The sequence below is a fragment of the Colias eurytheme genome, chromosome 16 (assembly GCF_061535395.1).
Source record: "Colias eurytheme isolate Ceu_HAF_F1 chromosome 16, ilColEury1 Martin Lab GWU primary, whole genome shotgun sequence".
In the NCBI taxonomy this organism is placed as follows: domain Eukaryota; kingdom Metazoa; phylum Arthropoda; class Insecta; order Lepidoptera; family Pieridae; genus Colias; species Colias eurytheme.
The window spans coordinates 8,500,439-8,524,455 of NC_142995.1; the positions used below are offsets into that span (position 1 = coordinate 8,500,439).

A 24,017-nucleotide genomic window follows, 5' to 3' on the forward strand; every position below is an offset into this window, starting at 1 on the left:
GATCTCAACTCAACGCCAGACTCTTCAGCTTCCGCCAGAGGTAGTGAGGGAATTTTTTTTTTGATTGCCAAGTCATGCTTCTCTAAAACATATTAAAAATAGAGAAAAATATATCAAAAAAATGACGTTGAAAATGGAGGGCCTTATTGGCAACGTCCGTTACATAGGACATGTGAAGAATACCCTAGTGTATACTCCAAGTTGTCAACGTCCGTTTTATGGAACATCGTATATAAACTAAGATTTGTATTCCAAATATTGTAAAATATGTAAAAATTATGTCAAAATACTATACTTACAATTGTATTCTAACGAATAATATAACATTATAAGCAAAATAGCCAAAATACTTACAGTTATTATCAATTTTATCAGGAGAGTCAAGAGATCCGTTTTTTGCAATTTTCAAATGGTCACCATTCGCGACTGTACTTCGCTTTGGTAAAAAAAACCTGCATGTACGCGAAGGACATAGCTAGTACCTTCCCAATATACCGATTAGCGAAGCTTAGGTCTGCTATAACAGCGCCAGCATGTGTGTAAATACTATGTCCTTTAAAACGGACGAAATCAATTTAAGGGTTAATACATAATATTCTGTTCGATAATAAATTCAGAATGGATGTTGCTTGCTCTGTTTTTACTTTTTACACACAAAATATTTGTTTTGATTAATATTTTTTTGAAAAAAATAAAAATATGAGTATCTTTGTTTTGTTTTATGCTATAGTAAACCAATATGTAGGTACTTAAATAATTTTGCCCTCAAAATTTGACCCACAAACATAATACAATTACAACATTATTATCTTGAATTCATAAAACACTTGCATTGTTTCGTTGTTTTAAACATTTGTCGTTGAAATGTTGAACTATTTCTATGCCAAATGTGGGCACGTTAAGCCCCTTATCAGAACTTCAAATGGCTTGAAATCAAATAAAAAGCAATGTACAAATAATTGCGTTAAACTCGCACCACTTGAAATAAACAAAAGGTTGTATTGGCGCTAAAATCGGAATGCATGCGCCTCTTAACCATCTGTGATTGTTGGGGGAATACAATTCGATCGGATTCGATTTTTAAATATTATTTTCGGCCAGTCTTGAAGTAAGATTAAATACACATTGAATACTCTGGTCTGGTACTGGTCATTAAACTTTTTTTTTATTCGTGATATTACCTAAGTGTGTAAAAACAATTTGTGTGGACAAGAATTTTGAAGCAAACTGTTACCCAAATGATTGACGAATAAGATTCTCCTCGAATTTCGATCCATTATTGTTTCTCATACTTATATTGTTATCCCTAAGAAATTATCAAACGTCGTCAAAGACGTTAGCGTTTATAAATTGTTATTTTTAGCATGCTCGTCGCTCGATTGTTTTTATTGACTATGACCTACTCAAGTAACTAGTTAACTACCCATTATAACTACTCTGCAATACTTATAAAGTTATAATATCCAGAAAAGCACCTTAATTAAGTCACCTGGCTATTAGGTATGGTTCACCGTTCACGTATGGTTCTAGAATCTAGAAGATTTTAGTTACCTACTTTATAGTATTACCTATGGCCTATGCCCTATGTTATTACTAATATTATGTACCTAAATGTAATGGTAAGAATGGCTGAATAAGTATAAGAAATAAATGATAATCGTGAAAGTTTGTGACGATTGATGTATGCATGTATGATTTTACCTCTTTCGCTCGATAAGCATTAAGCACTGAACGGATTTATCAAACTTGGCCCTGAAATAGCTTAGCGTAAAACGTACCAAAAGATATTAATTTTGATTGAATAACAATAATTTAAGTGCCAGTATGGATTTTTTTTTTAATTATTTCCCTTTTTATTTATTAGTAATCATTTAAATCGTAAGAACTGCACGGTTAAAATAAAATAAATATAAAAAGCAGCATTTACTTACAAAAGTATTGTAATCTTAAGTCTTAACATCTATGTATATTTTGTAACTATGTATGTACAGATGTAAATTCTTGCAAATAAAATATAATTTGAATTTGAAAGCTACAGAGTAACTTGAAACGACTCTTAAAAAATAATTCACTCAAAGTCAATGTCTTCTTCTTCTTCTTTTTTCAAATGGTAACTCCCGATCCCAGTGAGGACGGATTCTGCCAATGTCAAGTTTTGAACGGATGGAAAGTCAATGTCACTGACTGTCAGTTGATCATGACATTGACAAGTTTCGTAACATTTTATAACCTATGTTTTTAAATCTTAATTTATTATAATATATATTTTTAATATATAACAAACATGTTCATAAAATTATAAAACCACAATAAAAATATATAAAAAATGTGGCAATTACTACAAATGCAGTCATGTCAATTAATGCGAACAAGGTACAAAATCTGATGTTGTTTACGAATTTTTCATTTGAACAGGATAAACAAAAATAAATTCTCTATTTTCAGGTTAACGCCGATAAGAAGCAATGGATATTTTACAAACTTACTAAAGAATAAACCTTCAGATGCTGTTAAAAGATACGTATCTAATGTTAAAAATTGCAAGGAGAATGAGTTAAAAGGTGTTTTTCAGTTTATTAGTCCATGGAAGCTTGGTACGGGTATTAGTTTAGGTTTAGGAACTCGTCTTTTATTAAGCGATGGATCTGTATCGTGTAAGGCAAAGGCTCCTTCAAGAATAATACAGCGGAGGCCAAATGTGAATGAAGACAGCGGCAAATTTGATTGGTCAGAGTTCCTTGAGTATCTCAAACCCCACAAATGGTTGCTGGCAGCTGCTGTTGCTGTAAGTATTCTTGTATATTTATTATGCCTTTGAAACAGCTTAGTAGTAAATACTACCCGTTCGCTTCAAGTTGGCCGCTCCCACCCTTCCCGCTTCACCACACCGCACTCCTAGACAGACCCTGTTAGTACCGTCAGTAACGCAATCACGTGCGCTCGTTCGTCACTAATATCGCTCCCGTTGTTTTTGGTTATGTTATTTGATCGTTTTGTTAAGTTTATTATTGTTAAGTTTTATAGGTATATTTTTTTACTGCTATTAGCGAGGAAATCGCTGAAGTAAGTAATTATACAAACTGTTTTTGTTATTTTATTTTTCGGAGTGTTATTATTTTTTTGTCAACGGTACCAGTCGATGAGCCTGTGACATCATTTTGTAACGGTCATTGACGGCCAACTCGAAGCGAACGGGTAGTATGTACCTAAATGTATTACCACTTAAAATTCATACCTACTACAGATATTTAAACTTCAGATACATACTTTGATTTTGTTAAATTATAGAATTAGTAAATTATTGTTGACTAGCTTTCTGCCTGCGACTTCGTCCGCGTTTTCTTTTTTTTTTTTTTTTTTTTTTTTTTTTTTTTTTTATTAGGTCCACCAAACTGGACATAGCACTACAAAAATAGATATGGTTATTCTATGATACATCACAAGTAATAGGTGCTAGACCTTCTAGAGGTGAACACAGCCTGCAATAATAAGTACGCGAATACATATTTACATTATTACAATATTAACATAATTTAGAAAAATAACATTATGGATCAATTTAAATACAATATTTATGCAATTTTGGAAACTAATTTTTTAAATGAATTTAGGGATGCGCTAAATATATCGACGTTATTACAAACTTTTTCGTTGTAAGCTGAACACATGCGGTGCAATGACGAGTGTTGAGCGTAGTTTGTACGACAAAAGGGAAGACTAAACGTTTTCATGTTAGTGGGACGGCTAAATGGCCTTGGTACATGTATGCTAATTTTTCCTAATAATTGAGAATTATCTATTTTACCATTTATAATTTTGTATAGAAACACGATATCAGAAAGGGTCCGTCTGCTTTCAAGCGATTTCATTTTAAAGTGCATAAGTCTAGAAGAATAAGACGTTAGGTTACGGCAAAGATTGTGAGTGAAAGTTAGGTGGTACAGGAATTGTTTCTGAATCCGTTCCAACCGCTGTATGTGTACGGCATAAGTAGGATTCCACACAGGGCTACAGTATTCGAGGAGAGATCGTACGTAGCAATTAAAAAGCAATACTGGTACTTCAGAGTCATTAAAGAATTTGCTCTGTCTAATGATGAATCCAGAAAGGCGTGCGGCCCTTGTTGCTAACGAGTCTATGTGCTCGCGAAAGTCGACTTTTGTGTCCACCACAACACCGAGATCGCGAATGTTCGTGACTTCACCGATTGGAATGTTATCAATAGAGTAAGTTATATGAAGTGGATTACGTTTCCTTGTGAATTTTATATGATAACACTTAGATACGTTAAGGAACATGTTATTTTTTGCGCACCATAATGTAATGTTGTTGATATCGTTTTGTAATGCTAAAGTATCTTCATGGTTTTTTATTACCCTATACAATTTGAGATCGTCGGCGAACATTTGGTACTTAGACGTAATGTTGGCACCTAGGTCGTTAACGTATAGTAGAAAAAAGAGTGGACCGAGGTGAGAGCCTTGAGGTACACCTGAGGGTAATGGTCGAGCGACTGACTTGTAACCTCTGAGTACAACTAATTGGGACCTATTACGAAGATATGATTCGCACCATCTGAGCAGAGAGCCGCAAATACCTGCGTGGTACAATTTTTGGACAAGAAGGCTATGATCAACCATGTCAAATGCCTTGGAGAAATCGGTGTAGATAGCATGAATTTCATTTTGTTTTTCGAGCTCTTCATTGATGTCGCTGACGTATTCCAAAAGATTAGACATGGTTGATCGCCCCGGAAGAAAACCGTGTTGACAGGGGTCAAACAGAGGTTTGAGATGAAAATAAAATCTGTTGTAAATTATGGATTCGAACAGTTTACCCATGGCTGACAGTATTGATATCGGCCTATAATTCTTAACATCACTCTGATCACCTTTTTTGTGTATTGGAGTGATGTGTGCAATTTTCCATTTAGTCGGAAAATGGCCGAGGGAGATAGATTTATTGTAGATGTGGTACAGAGGCTTTGTGAGTTGCGCAGAACAAGTTTTTAAGAACAGGGGAGCGATTCCGTCTGGGCCTGGTCCCTTGTTAATGTCTATTCCTTGAAGTGATTTGTAGATTTCAGTTTCAGAGATGTTGCAAGAGCCGAGAGATCCATTGTTAGTGAAGGGTGTCATAGCGAAATCTACTGAATGGGGTGCAAGTTTACTATTGTATATGGAGTGGAAGTATTCAGAAAAGAGATTACAGATATTGTGCCCACCTTGAACGTTTCGGTCGTCAAGATACATTTCATCAGGAATGTCCCTACTATTTGATCTTAAGGATTTTATAAAAGACCAGAAGTATTTTGGGTCTTTTTTTATTTGAGCCTTTGCCTCAGATTTAAGTCTATTAATACATGTCAGTAGCATTTTTTGGCAACGGTCACGTAACATTTGAAAAGTAACCAGGTCCATTGGATTAGAGTATTTTTTGTACCTGTTATGATACTTTGACTTTTCGTTTAGGCATTTAATTAATGACCGACTGAACCAAAAGGGATAGTTCTTGTTATTTTTTGGTCGTAAGGGCGTGTATTTTGTTATTATGGGAGTTATAATACTATAGAATGTATCAACTGTTTCGTCAACTGTTTGTTTAGATTTAAAATAGCTATCCCAACATATTTTATCTAGTTCCTCTTTGATTTTATTGTAGTCTGCCTTAGAAAAATTGAGGCTAGGAAACTTATTAATTTTGGGTGGTTTGTAGTTTTTTAGTTTGATATGTATGTCTAAAGGAGGGTGATGATTATCAATTTTTACTAGGGGGAATGGATTGATCGTAACTTGAGATGAGTCTTTTGCGTTAGTGACAATAAGATCTAGCGTGCGGTCATTAATGTTTGTGACAGGATTTATTTGGTGGAGACTATTGAATGAAAGGGTGTCAGTTAGCAGATTGTCGATTGGATTTGACGAGCAGGTTGGGACTAGATCTTTGTTTGTATCTAATTTCCATTGGATGTGAGGCAGATTAAAATCACCCGCCAACAAGATCACCGATTTCTTCGGTAGTTTATGCTGAACAATATTGTTTAAGTTTGAGGTGAAGTTATTTAAATTAGTTAAAGAGATAGGAGGAGGGAGGTATACTGCGCAAATAAATAGGGGGACGATGGAATTGCCTTGTTTCAGCTTAACAGCTAGCCATAGGTCTTCGATTGAGGATTCCCATTGCAGCTTACGAATTGGCTGGAACTTATTTAGGACAGCTACAAGTACACCACCTCCAGAGATTTTCTTAGAATCAGAGGAGCTTCGGTCCCTTCTGAATACCGTGTATCTATTGTCAAAAAGTTCGCGATCGAAAACCGAGTCATTCAGCCAAGTCTCCGTGAAAATAACAATATCAGCATTTTGTTTTAAAACATTTGTAAAAAGTTCTTCTGTTTTAGTCCGAAGACCTCTTACATTTTGGTATGTAATTTTTATTTTAGTACAATCGTTTATGACCATTCAGCAAAAAACTAATCGAATTTAAGGGAATTCAGAAAGTCTAAATCCTTAACCACAAAGCTTTTGGACGTTATGTCCTTCCTCATATAAATACGGCCGTTTCTGACCCACACAAATTGAACGTTTTTGTCCTTGGACACTTTACGAGCCGCTGCGTGTAATTGTTTGTTTGTAGGTGATAGATGTTCACAAACGTACACAGGTTTCTGTTCCCCGGCGAGGCCCAAATGAGATGAGTTAAGTTTATTGTCCTGATGAGTCCTGTTGAACGTCTTAACGGCTGCAAGTATTTTATCCCGAACCAGAGGACTGGGGAGTTTGACTATAATCGATCTAGGTCGGTTTGATGTTTGGTTAATTTTTGCGACACGATGATAGTTTATTAACTCGTTTTCCGGTAGCACGCAGCCCACTGTAGCAACAAGCTGCTGAATAGTTGTTTTAAGGTTTTCTGCTTTAAATTCTGGAACGTTCTGAATTTCTAGATTACAATCTCTCGATTGTTGTTCAAGTTGATTCAGCTTAGCACTCAAATCAGTTACTTGTGATCGTAATGAAGAGTTCTCCAATTCCAAGTTTCCTATCTTCTTGGTCTTTACGTCCAGGTCAGCTTTGAGCTCGTCACACTTCGATGACATGAAATTTACACTATCTGTGAGCTCCTGTATTATACTGCGTGTGCCAGAGTTTTCCTCAGCAAAATCTCGCCTTATATCTCTGAGAAGACGCGATAAAGATTCGTCGAGTTTTTTGTCGATGTACTGTTTGAGGTCTTCGCAATCAGCAGCGGGTGAAGTTAGTCCTACTGGACGGTGAGGAGAATTGGAGTTACCACCCCGTTTGTCTGTAGATTTACACTCTGAGCACTTCCAATTGGCCTTGTAGGATTTAGATTCTTTAGAAAAGTTATCTGCAGGAATGCCCAGGCACTGGAAATGGTACGTGGAATTGCACTTGGAACAAATTTTAAGATCGTTTGTCTTAACTTGCTTGTTACACTTACTACACATATTCATTGTTTTTAATTTCCCGTAATCTTGGTAAATTTTCTGAAGCTGGCAACTCTACGTCTTAGCAAAAATGAAGTTTGACGTTGTCAATTGATTTAGACATGTAAAATCTTGGTTGATTGCGGGTATTTAGCGCTGTGCGTTGTTTGAGGGTATAAAATTCGGTATTGTATTTTTCTATTTCTAGTTGATAAAATGAAAGTAAAGTTGAGATAACAATACCACAGCTTCCTTGTGAGATATATTTCACAAATCACACACTATAAACTTAATACTGATAGAATTTTAATAATAATTTGAAGTTATTGTACGAGCGTATTTAACAAGGTAAAATGTTGCCACAACGATTCCAAAGAAAAACCCGCATAGTTCCCGTTCCCGTGGGATTTCCAAGATAAAACCTTATTATATATATTTTAAAATGCCTTTTTTAATAGAGTGTATATAAAGTTACAAGCTTAATTTATTAAGCTAATAAGATTATCACATATCAACAAAATGTCTAACTTCTTTTATAATATTATTTTTCAGTCCGCCATGGCAGTGGCATTTCTAAATATCTACATTCCGGCCATGTTGGGTGTAATTGTGAACATATTGGCTGATATGAGAAGCAATCCTACCTTGGATTTTATTGATCAGATTAAATATCCTGCGCTCAAAATGATTTCTTTGTATATTGGCCAGGTAATTATTAAGATGTGCAGTAAGTATAAATGAATCCAATTTGAAATTCTGCTTAGACACATTTTTTTATTAGAATTTCAAGGCACAGCAAGCAAAGCAAGTTTTGTTTATATTATTCCTGTGATGGTCTGTTTCTCCATTGAAATTGTTTATAAATAATAAATAACTTAAATGTGCTTAAAAATTGCGTTATTTTCTATGTGACTCGCTAGAAACAAAGTATATTAAGTGACAATATTTTTTACATAAAATATGTATTTTTTTATAAATAAGTACTACTTTTATGTGAATTACCTTACCTATCCTTTGGATTTCTTCTTGATCTAGAAATATTTAGAATAATTAATACAAAATTATACAATGCAATAATTTAATAATATACATATACTTTATTTATTTTCCAGGCAGTATTCACATTTTTCTACATCCATCTATTAGCGCAAGTCGGTGAACGGGTAGCCGCTCAGATGAAGCAAGACCTCTTTGTGTCTATACTGCAGCAAGATATGGCCTTCTTTGACCAAGAGAGAACAGGAGAAATAGTTAATAGGTATTTAAATTTCATTTTCTTATTGGTACAGTGGTTGATGTGTGAAAAACTAAGAGGTTGTGTGTTTGATTCCTGTTAAAAACTAACAAAACAAAATTGACTTGAGTCTGATAAAAATAAGTAACGCCTTGGTAAAAGAAAGCTGATCAACTATAAAATAAATGTAATCCTATTAAATACTGCTGCGTTCCGCATGGCTCCGCTTCTGATGGTCTTAGTGTGATGATATAATATAGCCTATAGCCTTCCTCCATAAATGGGCTATCCAACACAGAAATAATTTTTCAAATCAGACCTTCTTGAGATTAGCGCGTTCAAACAAACAAACAAACAAACTCTTCAGCTTAATAATATTAGTATAGATTATGTGCATTGAATAATATGTCAAGGGCAAATATTTAAAAATAAGTTTAATGGTTCATTTAAATATAATAGAAATAATAGTAATAGACTATAATATGTAAATTATATTAAGTACCTAAATTCCAAGTTTTAATGATTTTCAGAATAACAGTGGATGTTCAAGATTTTAAGAGTTCCTTTAAACAGACTATATCTGGTGGTCTGAGAGCTATTACTCAGGTAATAAAACATTTTTGGTGTTTTTGAAATTTGAATATTTTTCTAATTGTAAAGCACTGTAAATTGTATTGCATATTTTCATATTATGCAATATTAGCTGTAAGTTTATTTTTCCAATCAATTTTTTGAAGGTCGCGTCATGGCAATACCATCAAGTCAAGTGAAGTTTCACTTCTGACACGTGTGCTCGGCACGCATGCTCTTTTTTTAAAGTATCAAACAGTTATACGCAATAAATTTGCAATAAATGAACTTTGTTAAAAAAAAAGTGAACTTTGTTGGAAAAAGGCTAAATTGCAGTGCATTGAATCTTATTGTTTTAGTGCATTTTATTACCTGTACTCTAATCATATAATTACATTTGCAGGTGGTAGGATCAGCGGTAAGCCTGTTAGTAATATCCCCACATTTAACTGGGATGACGCTTATCTGTGTTCCCACTGTGGTCATCGGTGGTACGTTCATTGGTTCACTATTGAGGAAACTGTCTCGGGAAGTTCAGAGCCAGGTATGATTTTATATTTATACTACCTTTTTTCAGTTGCGCTCGAATTGTAAATATAAATTCGCAAAACACTTGAAGAACCGCAAAAAGTTCATTCAATTCGATCCATGCTCTGGCGGAATCATCTAGAACTCATGTGTCGCCTCGGCAAGGAGTAACGCGGGTTCGAATCCCCGCCCGTGATCTATTATTCAAAATTTCTCATTATAAAATATTTGAATGCTATAAAACTAAGTATAAAATTTTTTCAAAATTGATCCAGTCCTAGTCGTCAGTAGGAGTCGAACTTAAAATAGCAATTAAATGCCACCGTAAAATTTAAAACGCCTAGTTAGATTATAGTCTATCTCGCGAGATTGTTAATAAAGTAAATATATACATGGTGTCTGTCGGACATGAAATTTTTAATAATAAATCATCGCTAGTATTGTAACAACTTCTTCTAGTAGTTCAACTGCTACTATTTCAACAAATTCTGCTAAACTTCAATAAAAAAAAAATTGGTTGTCTGTAAAGTAGGTTTACGATCGAGATGTTTACGTGATAACATAATGCAGTGGCAGCGCTCGAGATGAGACGGGAGATTGGTCCGTCTCTCTCTCTTTATACCTGCGATCGCGCTCGTGAGGTTTTGGTGTGACACAAGTTTCTGAACATGTCACCCGACTAAAACGATTTTAAAAACGTTATCACGTTAAAATCTTAATACAATTTCCAGATAGAAAAAGCAACTCTAGTGGCAGAAGAAGCGATATCAAACATGCGCACAGTGCGAGCGTTTGCCGGTGAAGAGAATGAAGCTAGAATGTTCGCAGAGGAGTGTGATAGTGCGGCGGAACTTAGTATGGAACTGGGTTTGGGAGTGGGATTGTTTCAGGCTGGGACTAATCTGTTTTTGAATGGGTAAGTAAAAGGAACTTTATTGTAGGTTTGTATATAGTGCAATTCTACTTTTGATTAGGATTGGTGACAATGTGGTAGTTTCAGACCACCTAAGTATATAAGTGTCCTCAACTAGGAACAGCATATAAGGTCATTTTAAAATTTCCATTATTTAGTAACAGTCTAGTATTGATGACGGCTATTACAAAAGCTACTTTAGAGCTCTATATGAGGGTGTCTTTTAACATTGTATTGGTGACAATAAATTCAGACCACCTATAAAAGTGTTTAGCTAGTCTATTATTGAGGACGATTATTGAAAAAGCTACTTTAAAGTCGCTTAGTAGGTTGTCTTTTAACAGTCTGGAATTGGAGACAATAATTTCAGACCACGTTTAAAGTCTCCTAATAGAGATAAGGGGCATTTTTTTTATAAAAAATCTCGTTTTACCATAGCATGGTGTTAGCCACGATGTTTCTGGGCGGGCACCTGATGTCCACGGGGCAGATGTCAGCGGGCGACGTGATGGCCTTCCTTGTTAACGCGCAAACTATACAACGCTCTGTTGCCCAGATATCGCTGCTTTTTGGCGCTGTTATTAAAGGGATAAGTGCGGGTGGCAGGATTTTTGAGGTTTGAGTTAATAATTGATTTTTATTTGGTAAAAATATTTTTGTATTGTTCTTCTGATGTAAAAGTAAAAGGGAACAGGAATGATGCTTTATAACACCAGCGTAATAAATAAGATTTAAGGTTTTTAAATAGATAAAATCGATTCAATAAATAAAATCGAGGATCTAGAATTATTTTCTATTCCACCTGTCAATAAGCTATCAATACTTTTTTTTTCATTTAAATAATAACATCCATATGATATTATATTCACCTAAATTCTCAAATTTATAGATTTACCCTTAACATTCGCAGTATATAAACAAAGAACCAAAAATGGACACGTCGGGAACAAAAGTGATCAAATACCACGAGTTTCACGGTGACATCGAATTTAAGGATGTCTCTTTCTCTTATCCAACGAGACCGGAAGCTGTAAGTACTTATTATTATTCTTATTTATTTGATTTTGAGTCATTTTAACGATCTACAAAGTTTCATACGTCAAGAAGTTTCTGCTTTTCTGCTTAATTTATTGATTAAAAAACGCTTCTAAAACTATTAGTTAATTAAGCTTGCTTTAGATAAGCTTGAAACCCATTTTAAGCAATTTTAACTAAAAACTGAATTATCAGCTTAATAATACATAATAGGAATCAAATTTGTTCAACTTACCTTCGAAACTTTTCAACTTATTTTTAACAATAATAATTAAAAAAAAAAACAATATGTATTTTATTCTTAGCAAATTACCTAATCTCTCATACAATTATTTCAGATTGTGTTGAACAACTTCAACTTAAAAATACCAGCGGGCAAGACTGTCGCCATAGTGGGTAGTTCCGGCAATGGAAAATCGACCATAGCTGCCTTGTTAGAAAGGTGAGTTTTGAGCTTTGGATTAAGTATGTAATTTTGGAATCAAGTTATTTAGGCAGCTTGTCATTTCTACCGTTATACCGACAGTAGTACCGTTACCGGACAGTAATTATATAAGGTTGCTTTACTAATAAAATTCATCGATGCATATTACGCTACATGGATATCAAACACACATCATAGCAACAGCCAACAGCAATCTTTGGTGGATAAGCATCTTTAAACGGCCTATTTTTAATCTAAATAACTTTCGTAGTTTAAGCGATTTTTGTGATATTACTTATGTTTCTAAGTGAGGCTAGAGAGTGGCATAGGCTACTATTCACCGCGGTGAAACACTTCATTCTTACGATTACTCCTGCAGCCAACACATTTCCGATTTTATAATATTACTAGCTAGTAATATTATAAAACCTAATAAATTATATACTTAAACCTTCCTCTTGAATCACTCTATCTATTTAAAAAAACCGCATCAAAATCCGTTGCGTAGTTTGAAAGATTTAAGCATACAAAGGGACATAGGAACAGAGAAAGCGACTTTGTTTTATACTATGTAGTGATTTAGAATCTTATTTTTTACTATTTTCAATTATTTTCAGGTTCTACGACGTAGACAAAGGCTCAGTGACCATAGATGGCGTGGATATCCGCGAAATGGATTGTACTTGGCTCCGAGGTAGAGCCATAGGACTGATCAGCCAAGAGCCTGTGTTGTTTGCGACCTCGGTTAAAGAGAACATACGGTATGGGAAACCGGAGGCTAGTGATGCTGAGGTAAGTTAAGTTTGTATATTTTATCTACACTAATATTATAAAGAGGAAAACTTTGTTTGTTTGATTGTAATGAATAGGCTCATAAACTACTGGACCGATTTTAAAAATTCTTTCACCATTCGAAAGCTACATTATCCACGAGTAATATAGGCTAGGTTTTATCCAGGAAATCCCATGGGAACGGGAACTATGCGGGTTTTTCTTTGAAAACGCGGGCGAAACCGCAGGCAGAAAGCTAGTAAGTATATAAACCACCAATAGAGAGATAGAATAAGTATCTTCTAACTCATATTTATAGACACTAGATAGATATAAACTCTTTTGAATTGTATATGCGTAGTAACAGAGTTGCTATCGAACACAGAATTATTGGTAAAGATGTATTATGAGTGCCCTATTTGATCAAAACCTTATTAATTAGCTTAAGGATCGTCTATTGTATACGTTTATAGTATACTAAACTCTGCCTAATACAAGTGGCAGAGTTTTGCTGCAGACAATTTTTGTGCTTGATTGCATATTATTATTTAAGTAAAATCAACAGTGCCTAATAGGCCATCCACACATCAGCCAAATAAAAGCCAAAAAGTTCGTCAACAATTTGTTAAAGGCCATCCACACGTCTGCCGAACAACGTGACAAACAACGAACACATAGGGACGACGCTATACAGAGAAGCGGGAAGGAAATAAGTACATCTCTTTTCTTCGTATAGTGCTGTCCCTAAGGACGGTTTGTTTGCCAACAAATTGTTGACGAACTTTTTGGCTTTTATTTGGCTGATGTTTGGCTGATGATGTTCAGTATCTGATACGGGCCTTCAATTTCTTTTGACTAGTATAATATAACTTATTGAATTTTTCTAGGTATACCGCGCAGCCCAAACAGCGAACGCGGATGAATTCATACGAAACTTTCCCGACGGATACAATACACTCGTAGGGGAAAGAGGAATGTCCCTCAGCGGAGGGCAGAAACAGAGGATCGCTATAGCCAGAGCTGTGCTGAAGAACCCGCCCGTTATGATTCTGGACGAAGCCACTAGGTGAGAAATGTCTTAGAATGTAGGTTAAAGGGGAACTCGGATGAGTTTGTCCGCCATCTTGTTATATGAGGCATATCACTATAATATAACTAGGACTAGGACCAATATCATTAAAGCGGCTCGACGGAGCACAGTGGGGTTTTAGTCGGTAAGAATCCAACATAACCCACGGCTCCTTCCCCGGGGCCGTGGGTATCTTTGGAAGATTTCCCCACTATAAAAAAAAGGACTAGAACCAATACCAAGGTATTAGAGTACCAATAACCAATAAGAGTTTCCTACCAGCTTTACTCTGTTTTTGATTTTCGAATCGGAAGTTTCACGAACAATAATTAAAAACTGAATCACTAGGCATAAGCATAGTTCTACTTGATGAAGATTTGGCATATAATGATAAAAAAATATTCCTTATGTGTTAATAATACATTTCTGGATAATTTCTTTACAAAGATGCTTAAAACATATTAACTGCACGTTTCTTAACTCAATTCAAATATTTAAATTAATAAGAAATCTTCCCTTCTAGTGCCTTAGACGCGACAAGCGAGAAAGTGGTGCAAACAGCATTAGAGACAGCGTCCAAAGGTCGCACAGTGCTCGTGATCGCACATCGACTGTCTACTGTAATGAATGCTGATTTAATTGTGGTTTTGAGTAAGGGGAAGATTGTTGAGGTGAGTTTATAAAAAAAAGTGTGTACCGAGCACACGTGTCAGAAGTGAAACTGCTTTGGCAAGCTTCAAAGATACTAAAATCGTCGCTGCACTCGATCACGTGACGGTATTGCTATGGCGCGATTTTTAAATTTTACTCTCAACGCGGCTAAAATAGTTTCACTTCAAAAATATTATAAATTTTGAAAGAATAGAAAAAATTTGATGCGGGATACGACCCCCCGTCTGCCGCCATTGCGATTTATAAGTGCACAGACAGTTCTTTTACTTTATGGCCAATTTAATCAAAGTAATAGCCTCTTATTATTTAATGAGGCTCCCATATGACATCTTTGATAATAATATGAAACCATATGCAATAACTTATCGAGTGACATAGTTTTCCTGGTGTAATTGTATTTTTTAAATATTTTTTTTTTACTTTTAATTCTTCTCTTAGACTATAACTTCATATTTAAGGTTTTTCTCTCATAATAAATAATTATATTTTAGATGGGTACTCACGATCAACTGAAGAAACAAAAGGGACATTATTGGAACCTCATCAAACAGCAAGACCAAGAAGAAGATAATAGATCATTATAATGAAATTCGTAGATCATAAGTAGAACAATTTTGACATTTTTTTTTTTATTTTTTGACATTTTTTTCTCTTTTATTTAATTTTTGTTCTTAAGGATAGTGGAAATTAAGGTTATAATGTATTAAATGTAAAATGATTTTTGTAAAATTTAACCTTTTGAATCGTATGTATTTTTTGTAAAGTAGTAAAATTTCTTCTTTATTTATATTTATATAAAAAAGTAAATCCGTTGCTTATCGTAAGCAACATTGATATTATTTCCTCAGTGAATATTTGTATACAATCATTTGATTGTTTTGTTACCATTTACTTTTAAAGTGAAACTTTTATTACATCGTCTCAAACTGTTTGGTCTGTGTAGCGCATGTCGCGTGTATCGCGGCTGCCGAGTAGGTATACCTACTCGGCAGCCGACCGTCACGCGACATGCGCTACACAAAGCAGTGTTCGGAACCGTTCGAACAGTTTCACTTTTACCGTGGTTTCATAAAACCACACAACATTTTTTATAATTATTTATTTTCTTAAGGAAACCAGATTTCCGTCGTATCTATAGCAATAAATAGCGTGTTAAAAATATCAAATGGGGTATGGGATCTTAGACATGGATGGGATAGTGAGAGACAAGTTTGATTTTGGGGTATCCGGTTTTTATTGTACTTTTCATCATTTTATTATTTAAAGAAGAATAAGTATTATTATTTTCTTTCCGAGTTCTATACAATATTTTCATAGAAATAACATAATACAGTTATACAACAAGCCAGATAATAATAATTAGTGCTATAAAGATCGGTCCATTACTGTAAGAAATCTTGGGTTACATTCTATAAATCATTTTCTTAGATGATTATAGATTTATTGTCTGCTTACCAGAAACAACTTTTATAAAAGTCAAGATTCACTGGACATAGCTTATTGCTCAATTAGGTACTATAATATGAGGAAGTATTTCTGTTATTAATATTCATTATGAGGATTTTTTAGGGCAAAAGGGTGACATGCACTAAAATAATTGAAGATCGTGGCTTATGCTAAATGTTATGTTTTGTGGTTTTTAAGCTATTGCATAGCTTCTATCGTGGGCCTTGAGCGCGGTGACCGAATCGAGAAATTCCGTAACGAAAAAAAACCTCACGCTCCCCACTCCGACGGACACAGAGGTGTGGCTTGAAGGCATAGCATGCAATAGCTTTACCGCGGCAGTCGGGGACTGTGCTACACGTTATTTTATTATTTGTCGCATTGTCAAGCAATCCTTTTGTATGTTCGGCTCATTAGACATTTGTAATATATTATGATCTAAATTCTAAAGTATCAAATACCAAATGAAAAGAAATTGCCTTATTTGAAATTATTATTATTAAAACATTATTATTTTATAACGTCACTAACTTAAATTACTTTATTACTGCGTTATTTATTTACTTGTTTTTCTTGTATACAATGTTCTTATAATATTCTTATCAAATCACTGCCGTAGCTATTTCAACAAGACAATAGCAAAATGCATTTAGGCAATCATTCATTATTATGAATGTACATTGTACAAGGTAAATAGTATTGTAAAAATACAAAAAATGAATGTTGATTTATTGGGAGAAATAATAAAATTGTTGAAATATACTTGGGCTTTTATTTTTATTCTCGTATCACAGTGCCATCTAGTTTTTAACTGAAGAAAACTAATATTAATGATGAATTTCACAAAGAAATATACCTATTCCAGTCTGCAACAAAGAATATTTGAGAATAATAGGGAGATAATAAAAGTCGGTAACCCACCATTAGAAATTAAATTTGAAAATTCGAAAAATTCGTTCTGAAAATATATCAGAGGTTCTTACTTTATGAAAGGTATGTATAGGTACTTAAGATTTACCTATTCATAAAAAGCGTAGACTCTCTGTCTACGATAAAAAGCTCGATAAAAAGAGTCGATATAACCACAGATAAGGATAGAACTCACATATAACTACAGGTTTCGTATAAAAATAAAACACAACTATCCGAAGAAGTATTTATTGCATACAGGATCACCAAAATTATTTGTACAATTAATATTTTGAAATAACACTGACCAAATTATTTACATTTATACCTAATGAACTATTTTCTACGCTTTTCATTTATATTTACAAACAATGTTACTTTTAGAATAAGATTTCATATTAAATTCAAAGGTATCACGAAATACAGCAACTTTTAAAACTTTCAAAATAGAACAAAACAAATTTTTAATTATTTGTAATGTGCTTAAATAATTACAATAATGTTCTTAATGTTCTACATACATTCTTAACTCATACGTTCAGGCATTTACACACAATAATCAAATAATAAATAAAATTATGCCTAGATACATGGACGTATAAAAAAAGATGGACGGTATATCGCCTAAACATTGAGTGAAGCCTAGTAATGGCGGCGAAACATCCATGTGTATGTGCCATGTTGCCATGGCTACAGCTGTCCTGTTGACAATGGCGGCTGTATTTTTTTCTATAAATTTTGCCGTAATAATTTTGTCATTAAAACATAAAAGAAATAACTTGCTTCTCTGTGGAATGTAATCCCTTGTGTTTTGTTATTTAAAATTGTACTGTTGCGACACCATTTAACCACGCAAGACGGCATTTTAAATATTTTTTGTGAAACAGTGACGCAGTTAATCAGTCGGTAGTTCACGACGTAATGGCGGCCGACTAGCTTACTATGGTGAGAGTGTGTGCGTGTTTATTGTCTTTACACGATCGCTAGCTTACTATGGTGGCTTCACTTTGTTTGTTCGTAATATGGCGTCCGTCTTTTTTTATACGTCCATGCCTAGATACATATTTTTAAATGAACAAAATTAGCAATATTATCTTTCGAGACCATGCCTCGTTGTCGAGTTAATATTATTGCAAAGGGTAATTAATGTAAATTTATATAAAAAAGATAATTTATAAACTTTTGGTGTTCTAATTAATTATTATATTTTTCTGTATCATTATGAATGCACACACAATAATAATTATTATGAGATAAGTGTTGCCAGGACTAAAAATAATATTTTTTGGATAAAATAGGGAAACAGATTGATCTAATAATTTTTATCAATAATTAGTTACTTACATTTAAATTTATTAACTAAGTTTTAATTCCAAAGAATTTACATTACCATCAATTTAACATTTTCTAAATCTATTAATATTATATTTGTAGAGATTTTTTTTACAAATAAACAATTTTGAACTAGGTACTTAATTTAGGGAATTTTCCTTTGAAATTACATCGAAAAAAATAAGAGGGGAATTTAATGAATTTTGTAAATACATATTTTAATAAATAATAATTAAATATTATGCTATGTTTTATTTTGATAATCTTGAATCTCAACTATTGAAGAAATTCGGATATCCTATACCTTTATAGCTTTTCTATTATCCAAGTTTGTTCGTAGGCGTAGCGAGAGATCAATTAAAAGTTTTGAAGTTTGACGTTATCAGTTTTGACAGTCCTTTCAGGATTGCAAACTTCTCAACTCCGAAATTTATGTACTTACTTAAGTTGTTACTACTGATGAAAAATATTTTTTTGATTTATATTTAATTACAAAAAAGTGAAGGAACGCAATAAAGTTAAAAACTTAGAATATTTTGTAAATTATTAAACTTTTAACTTGTATTTTATACTCCTTGAAGAGATTTTTTTTTAATTCAGTTTACCTAATCGCTACACCTACAAAACATAAACTTAATATTGATCAATAAAATTTTCTCCCTCGCCTATAAAATCAGAACTCATTCCATTGCTTATATTTGCTGAAAGTTCCTACTTTTTAAGATGGCCATTCACGGTCAATTCATTTGGTACGACGCGACGTCAAAATATGATTTAAAATTTAAATAGAATGTTGTTAATATACAATTTCTTTGCGACTGTGTTAGTATTTTCTATTCACGATCATATTTGTTGCGATAGATTGACCGTGAATGCCCAGCTTTAGGGTTTCGTATGGTAAAAGTAAGGGTAAAAGAGAAAATTTTATTGAAAATCATTTGTTATGACCAAGAGTTATAACAATATCATAGCGTACACAATTAATTGACGGATGACAATAAAACACACCAGTGAACTTTGTACAGTGATCCAAATGGAAAATATTAAATATATTTTTACATTTCTGTAACTACGCTATATTTGAATAGGGTCAATGGTATATCTATGATTATATTTGATAGAATTAATTAGCATTGCCAATTCATTTTCAATGACAGTAAAAATATATACTTAAAGTATTTTTCTTACAGTGTAAATAATTAATGTACCTATGACTAAGAAACAGAAGTTTTTGAAATATGTAGGTATTTGTATTTCTATTTAGACAATTATTTATAGTAAACTAAAACACATATTTTATTCAAACATGACTTGCAATAGTATCTATGTAGTACTTCAATGTACTGCGAATACAACATGTAACTACATACGTATGAACAGCCGGAAAAACTAAACAACTTATTTTTAAAACCAAGAGTTTCAGTCAGATAGAATTTTATAATGCATTAATTTTAATCTGCATTTCAAGATACTTGATACAATTTTAATTATTTAAACACCACACTTAACTTCCATGCACAAGTAAAACAAAAATAAACTTTTGTGCCGAACAGACGTGTCAGAAGTGAAACTTCTTTGGCAAGATTCAAAGATGCCACCTCACTCCATGACGTGACGGTATTGCCATGATGCGATCTTGAAATTTTACTCTTAACAAGCCTAAAGAAGTTTTAAACTTAAACTTTAACTGAGGTTACATTAGTCTTTTACGAAACAAAAACCTATTTAACACAACTTTCAACACTTTATTCAACACAACTATCAAAAATTGATGAACTACAAAAACAGTGGTGTTTAAAATTTAAATTCCCATACAAGTTGATCACCAACTTATTACCAAGAAATGCAGCTAAGTATAACTAACGCGCTACAGCCTCTACCGTCATCGCAGGACGAAGTGTATCAGTACAGACGCGAGCAAGAGGATGCAAGTCACACTCGACGTGATGCCGTGAATGGCGCTCGTGTTGCGGCGCAAGATGGCGGCCATCTTGTTGCCTGGAAAATGGTGGTGGAATGTCAAGTTTAGGCGGGACATAGATTATTCATAGATTACAGATAATTAGACGGACAATTATTTGTTGACCAGCTTACAAAGCAGCAGAAAAAACTGTATTATAAACTTTGAAGTTGCATTTTCTTGGTAGATAGGTATTAAAATTTATTTATATTTCAAAAACCGTTCATAAATATTTCAGGACAATTATTTCCACACACGGCACGATCTGATCCCATACTAAGCTTTCGCTTGTGTTATGGAAACCAGATGGCTGATAAACATACATATATAATTTTTAAATAAATATTTATATAGATAATTAACACCCAGACACAGAGCAAACATCTATGTTCATCACACAAATATTTGCCCCGGGTGGGAATCGAACCCACGACCTCTGGCTTGGAAGGCAGGGCCACTACCAACCAAGCCAACCGGTCAGTTTATTCAAGTATTGTTTGCCTTTTACCTCCTTCTATAGTCACCCAAGTCGGATGGAACTGCGTGCGAGCGCCCGGCTCGGTTGCCATGGATACGGGTATCTATATAGCGTTGTTTATACCAAGATACTCACTCCCTTCGGATACGAAGACATGTATAGACGCGGGTTCGGTATTACTCGCACTGCATGTATAGTTCCCCGAATCCCGTAGCGTTGCACCACGAACGGTAAGGCGGGACTGCGTGCGAGCGCCTGGTTCTGTTTCTACGGTGATACCGCCGCGGGTAGCGTCGTAGTTGATCATGCGGTCGTTGTGGTACCAGAACACGTATTGTGGTGGGGTCGGGCTCTGGAATAGGTGATGAAGACTTGAGTAATTGTGCATTGAAATACATTGGGTTACATGATAATATATCTACGATTTTGGTTTGCAGGATTTGATTTGTTTAACAAAAGCGGAGCGTAACGTAACTCGATATGTATGTACCTGTGTACATACATCTCGTAATATATATAAATCTCGTGTCACAATGTTTGTCCTCAATGGACTCCTAAACCACTTAACCGATTATAAAAAAATTCGCACCCCATGAGCAGTTCGATCCAACTTGAGAGATAGGATAGTTTAAACATGTAGGTACCACGGGCGAAGCCGGGGTGGACCGCTAGTAAGTATATATCTATGTATAGGAGAGTTATACTAGCCTTAAACTCTCCTACTTACTGATGGATGGAGTTATGAAATTTTACCAAAATATGGATTTTACAAGTACGTATAAGAAATGATCGCTTCCAGTCCAATGACCGGGATAAAATATGAGAACTAAAATGTTATTATGAAACGATTATACCTACGTAATAAAACATTTATAGATGGAAAATAAAATATTTATCAATTATGTAAGAACATAAAATTCCATTAAAATTTACTAAGTAGGTACTTAGCTTGAATAAATACAAATATACCTATATTATATTATACAGTTTATACCACAGTATTACCTGTAATTAACATCACATAGAACCTAAATTCCCGAATAAACACATAACATTGCACTTAATTATTGAGTTGGACTCATCCAAGCGGATGATTGCCCGCATCCACGGATGTATCGATTCAAAGAGCCCTAAATAAGTTAACCGTGTTAATGTTTAACTGAAGGGTTGTTCCTTGGGGATGTGAGCAATAGAGAATTTCAATTTGCCCTTTGTAACTTATTTTTTCATGATGATAGTTTATTTCATGTGTTGTAGGCGGATTTAGATACATTATTAATTGTAAGAAAGATTATCCTCTTTTGATAATTTTTAGTTTCAAAAGTTCGCTAAATATTCTCTTTTTTAATAATAATCGGGTGAAACCGAAGAAGATACCCGCATGCGGTGTGTCTAATCACAATTTTCTTGGTAGATAGGTACTGAAATTTTTTTTTCTTCTTACTTCTTTTTTATTTTAAATGTTGGTACGTATGATTATATTATAATAGATAATATATTCTGACTACTAGGAGCATGCGCGCTGTAATACTCGCAGAATAAAATGAATAATAATTAATGTTTAAGATCCGTTATAAAACTTTAAAGAAAAGTAGAATATATTATGAGAACAAGCTTTCAACTTCTTAGATTGTTCAGTAGTAAAACTAATGAATATAAAATTAAAAACTATGTTTAATCATCTACCAAGACATTATAAAATTGAATACATTAGTACGGTAGTACCTATTGAAACTGAAAGAGTGTCACTCACCTAATACTAGGTATAACGGTATATGCTATTCTTCATTTTACGTCATCAATTCATCATTGCAATTAATTTAACAATAATTAATACAATTAAATACAAAACGACAAACCTTTTCCACAATGCATATAAGATGTATGACGCTGCCCAGATCTACATGGTGTTCACCAGACCCCAGGATGAATGCTTCTGGAACTACTATTTGCAGGCGCACATAGTGAGACACTATGCCTGTACGAGTTGACACCTGGAATGGGAAATATAAAATATTAATATCTTGTTAATATAATATTGCAATTTGCAATGTTTATAACATCACCACTGCTCGAACGATGAATGAAAACATCGTGAGGAAACCGACATGTCGAAGAATCAAAGTTCGACGACATGTGACATCCGCCCGTACCCTCATTGATAGGAGGCCCACACCCCAGCTGCAGCAGTGGGAACGTATATGGGCTGATGATGATGATGAATATAATATTATCTTGAGGTAGGTATAAAATCAGCATCACTGCGTCAGAATTGATCTGTTATGACAATTTTTTATTTATGGTTGTCATAATATTATAATATCTGTGTATTATGTGTAGTAGATCCCAATACTGTAGGAATTCCAGGGTTAAAAGCCCAAATGTATGTAATACCCAGGAGGGTATTACTATTAAGGTTAGGAAACCGTCACCATCAAAATTGCATAAGTTCGTTTCAGTTTTTCCGGAAAGCTCGAAATAGAAAGAGCAACAAGGAATAAGTCCCTTGTATATAAGCTAGTGTTTTTTGATGTAAAATATATATATGTAACTTTTAATTAAAATCACAAACAGAGCATATTTAGACATTTATTAAGCCTTTAAAATGTGAACATATTAAGCTTTATGGTAGAGTTATCCAAAATATTTAAAATAAAACGATAAAACGTATCTACCAAAAATAGATATATGTATGTGTATGTTATAAGGAACCATTAGTTACTTAATGTACATTTTTGCATTTTAATATTAAAATCAAATACTTTTCAACAATTCGGATTCGAACGGAGAACTTTTCAAATAGAAATAAAAGTGTATGTGTTTTTTGTTAGAAGTATTAGTTTAAATTCCAGTTTGGGAACGCTGTATTAATTCGTATATATTGGAATGATTTACCACCGTTTCGTTCTACGGAGAAGAACCGGCAACAAGGGAGTAACAAATCAATCTTTAACAAACATTTTATTTAAGTACACACAGGAAACTTAACCCTTCGAAACGACTTCTTAATTTCTACACAATCGCTTACCAAATGCCACAGAGTAGTGTAATACGCAAACAATCACTTGCCTACGTGACTGGAATATATGTAACTTCATACATACTGTGGCATTGTAAATGGCCATAGCAGGGGCAGTTACGTTTTGTAAAAATCCTTGCGAATTGTGTATAGAGGAACGTTACGGAGGAATACAAATTCGAAACATTATTTTATTATGTTGTTTGT

At 33.9% G+C, this 24,017-nt stretch overlaps 2 protein-coding genes across 2 annotated transcripts in view; one reads left to right on the forward strand and one right to left on the reverse strand.

The window, feature by feature from the left end:
• The first annotated feature begins 2,217 nt into the window (after positions 1–2,217).
• LOC149901972 (mitochondrial potassium channel ATP-binding subunit) lies at positions 2,218–16,874 on the forward strand. Its single transcript, XM_090110923.1, has 14 exons — positions 2,218–2,373; positions 2,446–2,785; positions 8,003–8,158; positions 8,563–8,708; positions 9,215–9,290; positions 9,658–9,798; positions 10,514–10,698; positions 11,134–11,311; positions 11,606–11,725; positions 12,069–12,172; positions 12,772–12,946; positions 13,813–13,991; positions 14,518–14,665; positions 15,158–16,874. Exons 1-14 carry the CDS (start codon positions 2,327–2,329, stop codon positions 15,248–15,250), a joined length of 2,088 nt encoding a protein of 695 aa, XP_089967049.1. The 5' UTR covers positions 2,218–2,326; the 3' UTR covers positions 15,251–16,874.
• Positions 16,875–19,158: 2,284 nt separating this feature from the next.
• The window catches only part of LOC149901973 (zwei Ig domain protein zig-8-like), a 298,586-nt gene continuing 293,727 nt past the window's right edge, over positions 19,159–24,017 (reverse strand). The window contains exons 7-9 of the mRNA XM_090110922.1: positions 22,651–22,785; positions 20,927–21,143; positions 19,159–20,351 (exon numbers count right to left, since the gene is read on the reverse strand). Coding sequence (XP_089967048.1) covers positions 20,236–20,351; positions 20,927–21,143; positions 22,651–22,785 — 468 coding nt within the window. The 3' untranslated portion in view covers positions 19,159–20,235. The remainder of the gene's footprint in view (positions 20,352–20,926; positions 21,144–22,650; positions 22,786–24,017) is intronic.

Coding starts and splice junctions, on each gene's coding strand:
- LOC149901972 (XM_090110923.1), top strand. CDS start 2,327: ATGTGGCAATTACTACAAATGCAGTCATGTCAATTAATGCGAACAAG. Junction 2,786..8,002: donor TGCTGGCAGCTGCTGTTGCT/GTAAGTATTCTT, acceptor ATTATTTTTCAG/TCCGCCATGGCAGTGGCATT. Junction 9,799..10,513: donor CTCGGGAAGTTCAGAGCCAG/GTATGATTTTAT, acceptor TACAATTTCCAG/ATAGAAAAAGCAACTCTAGT.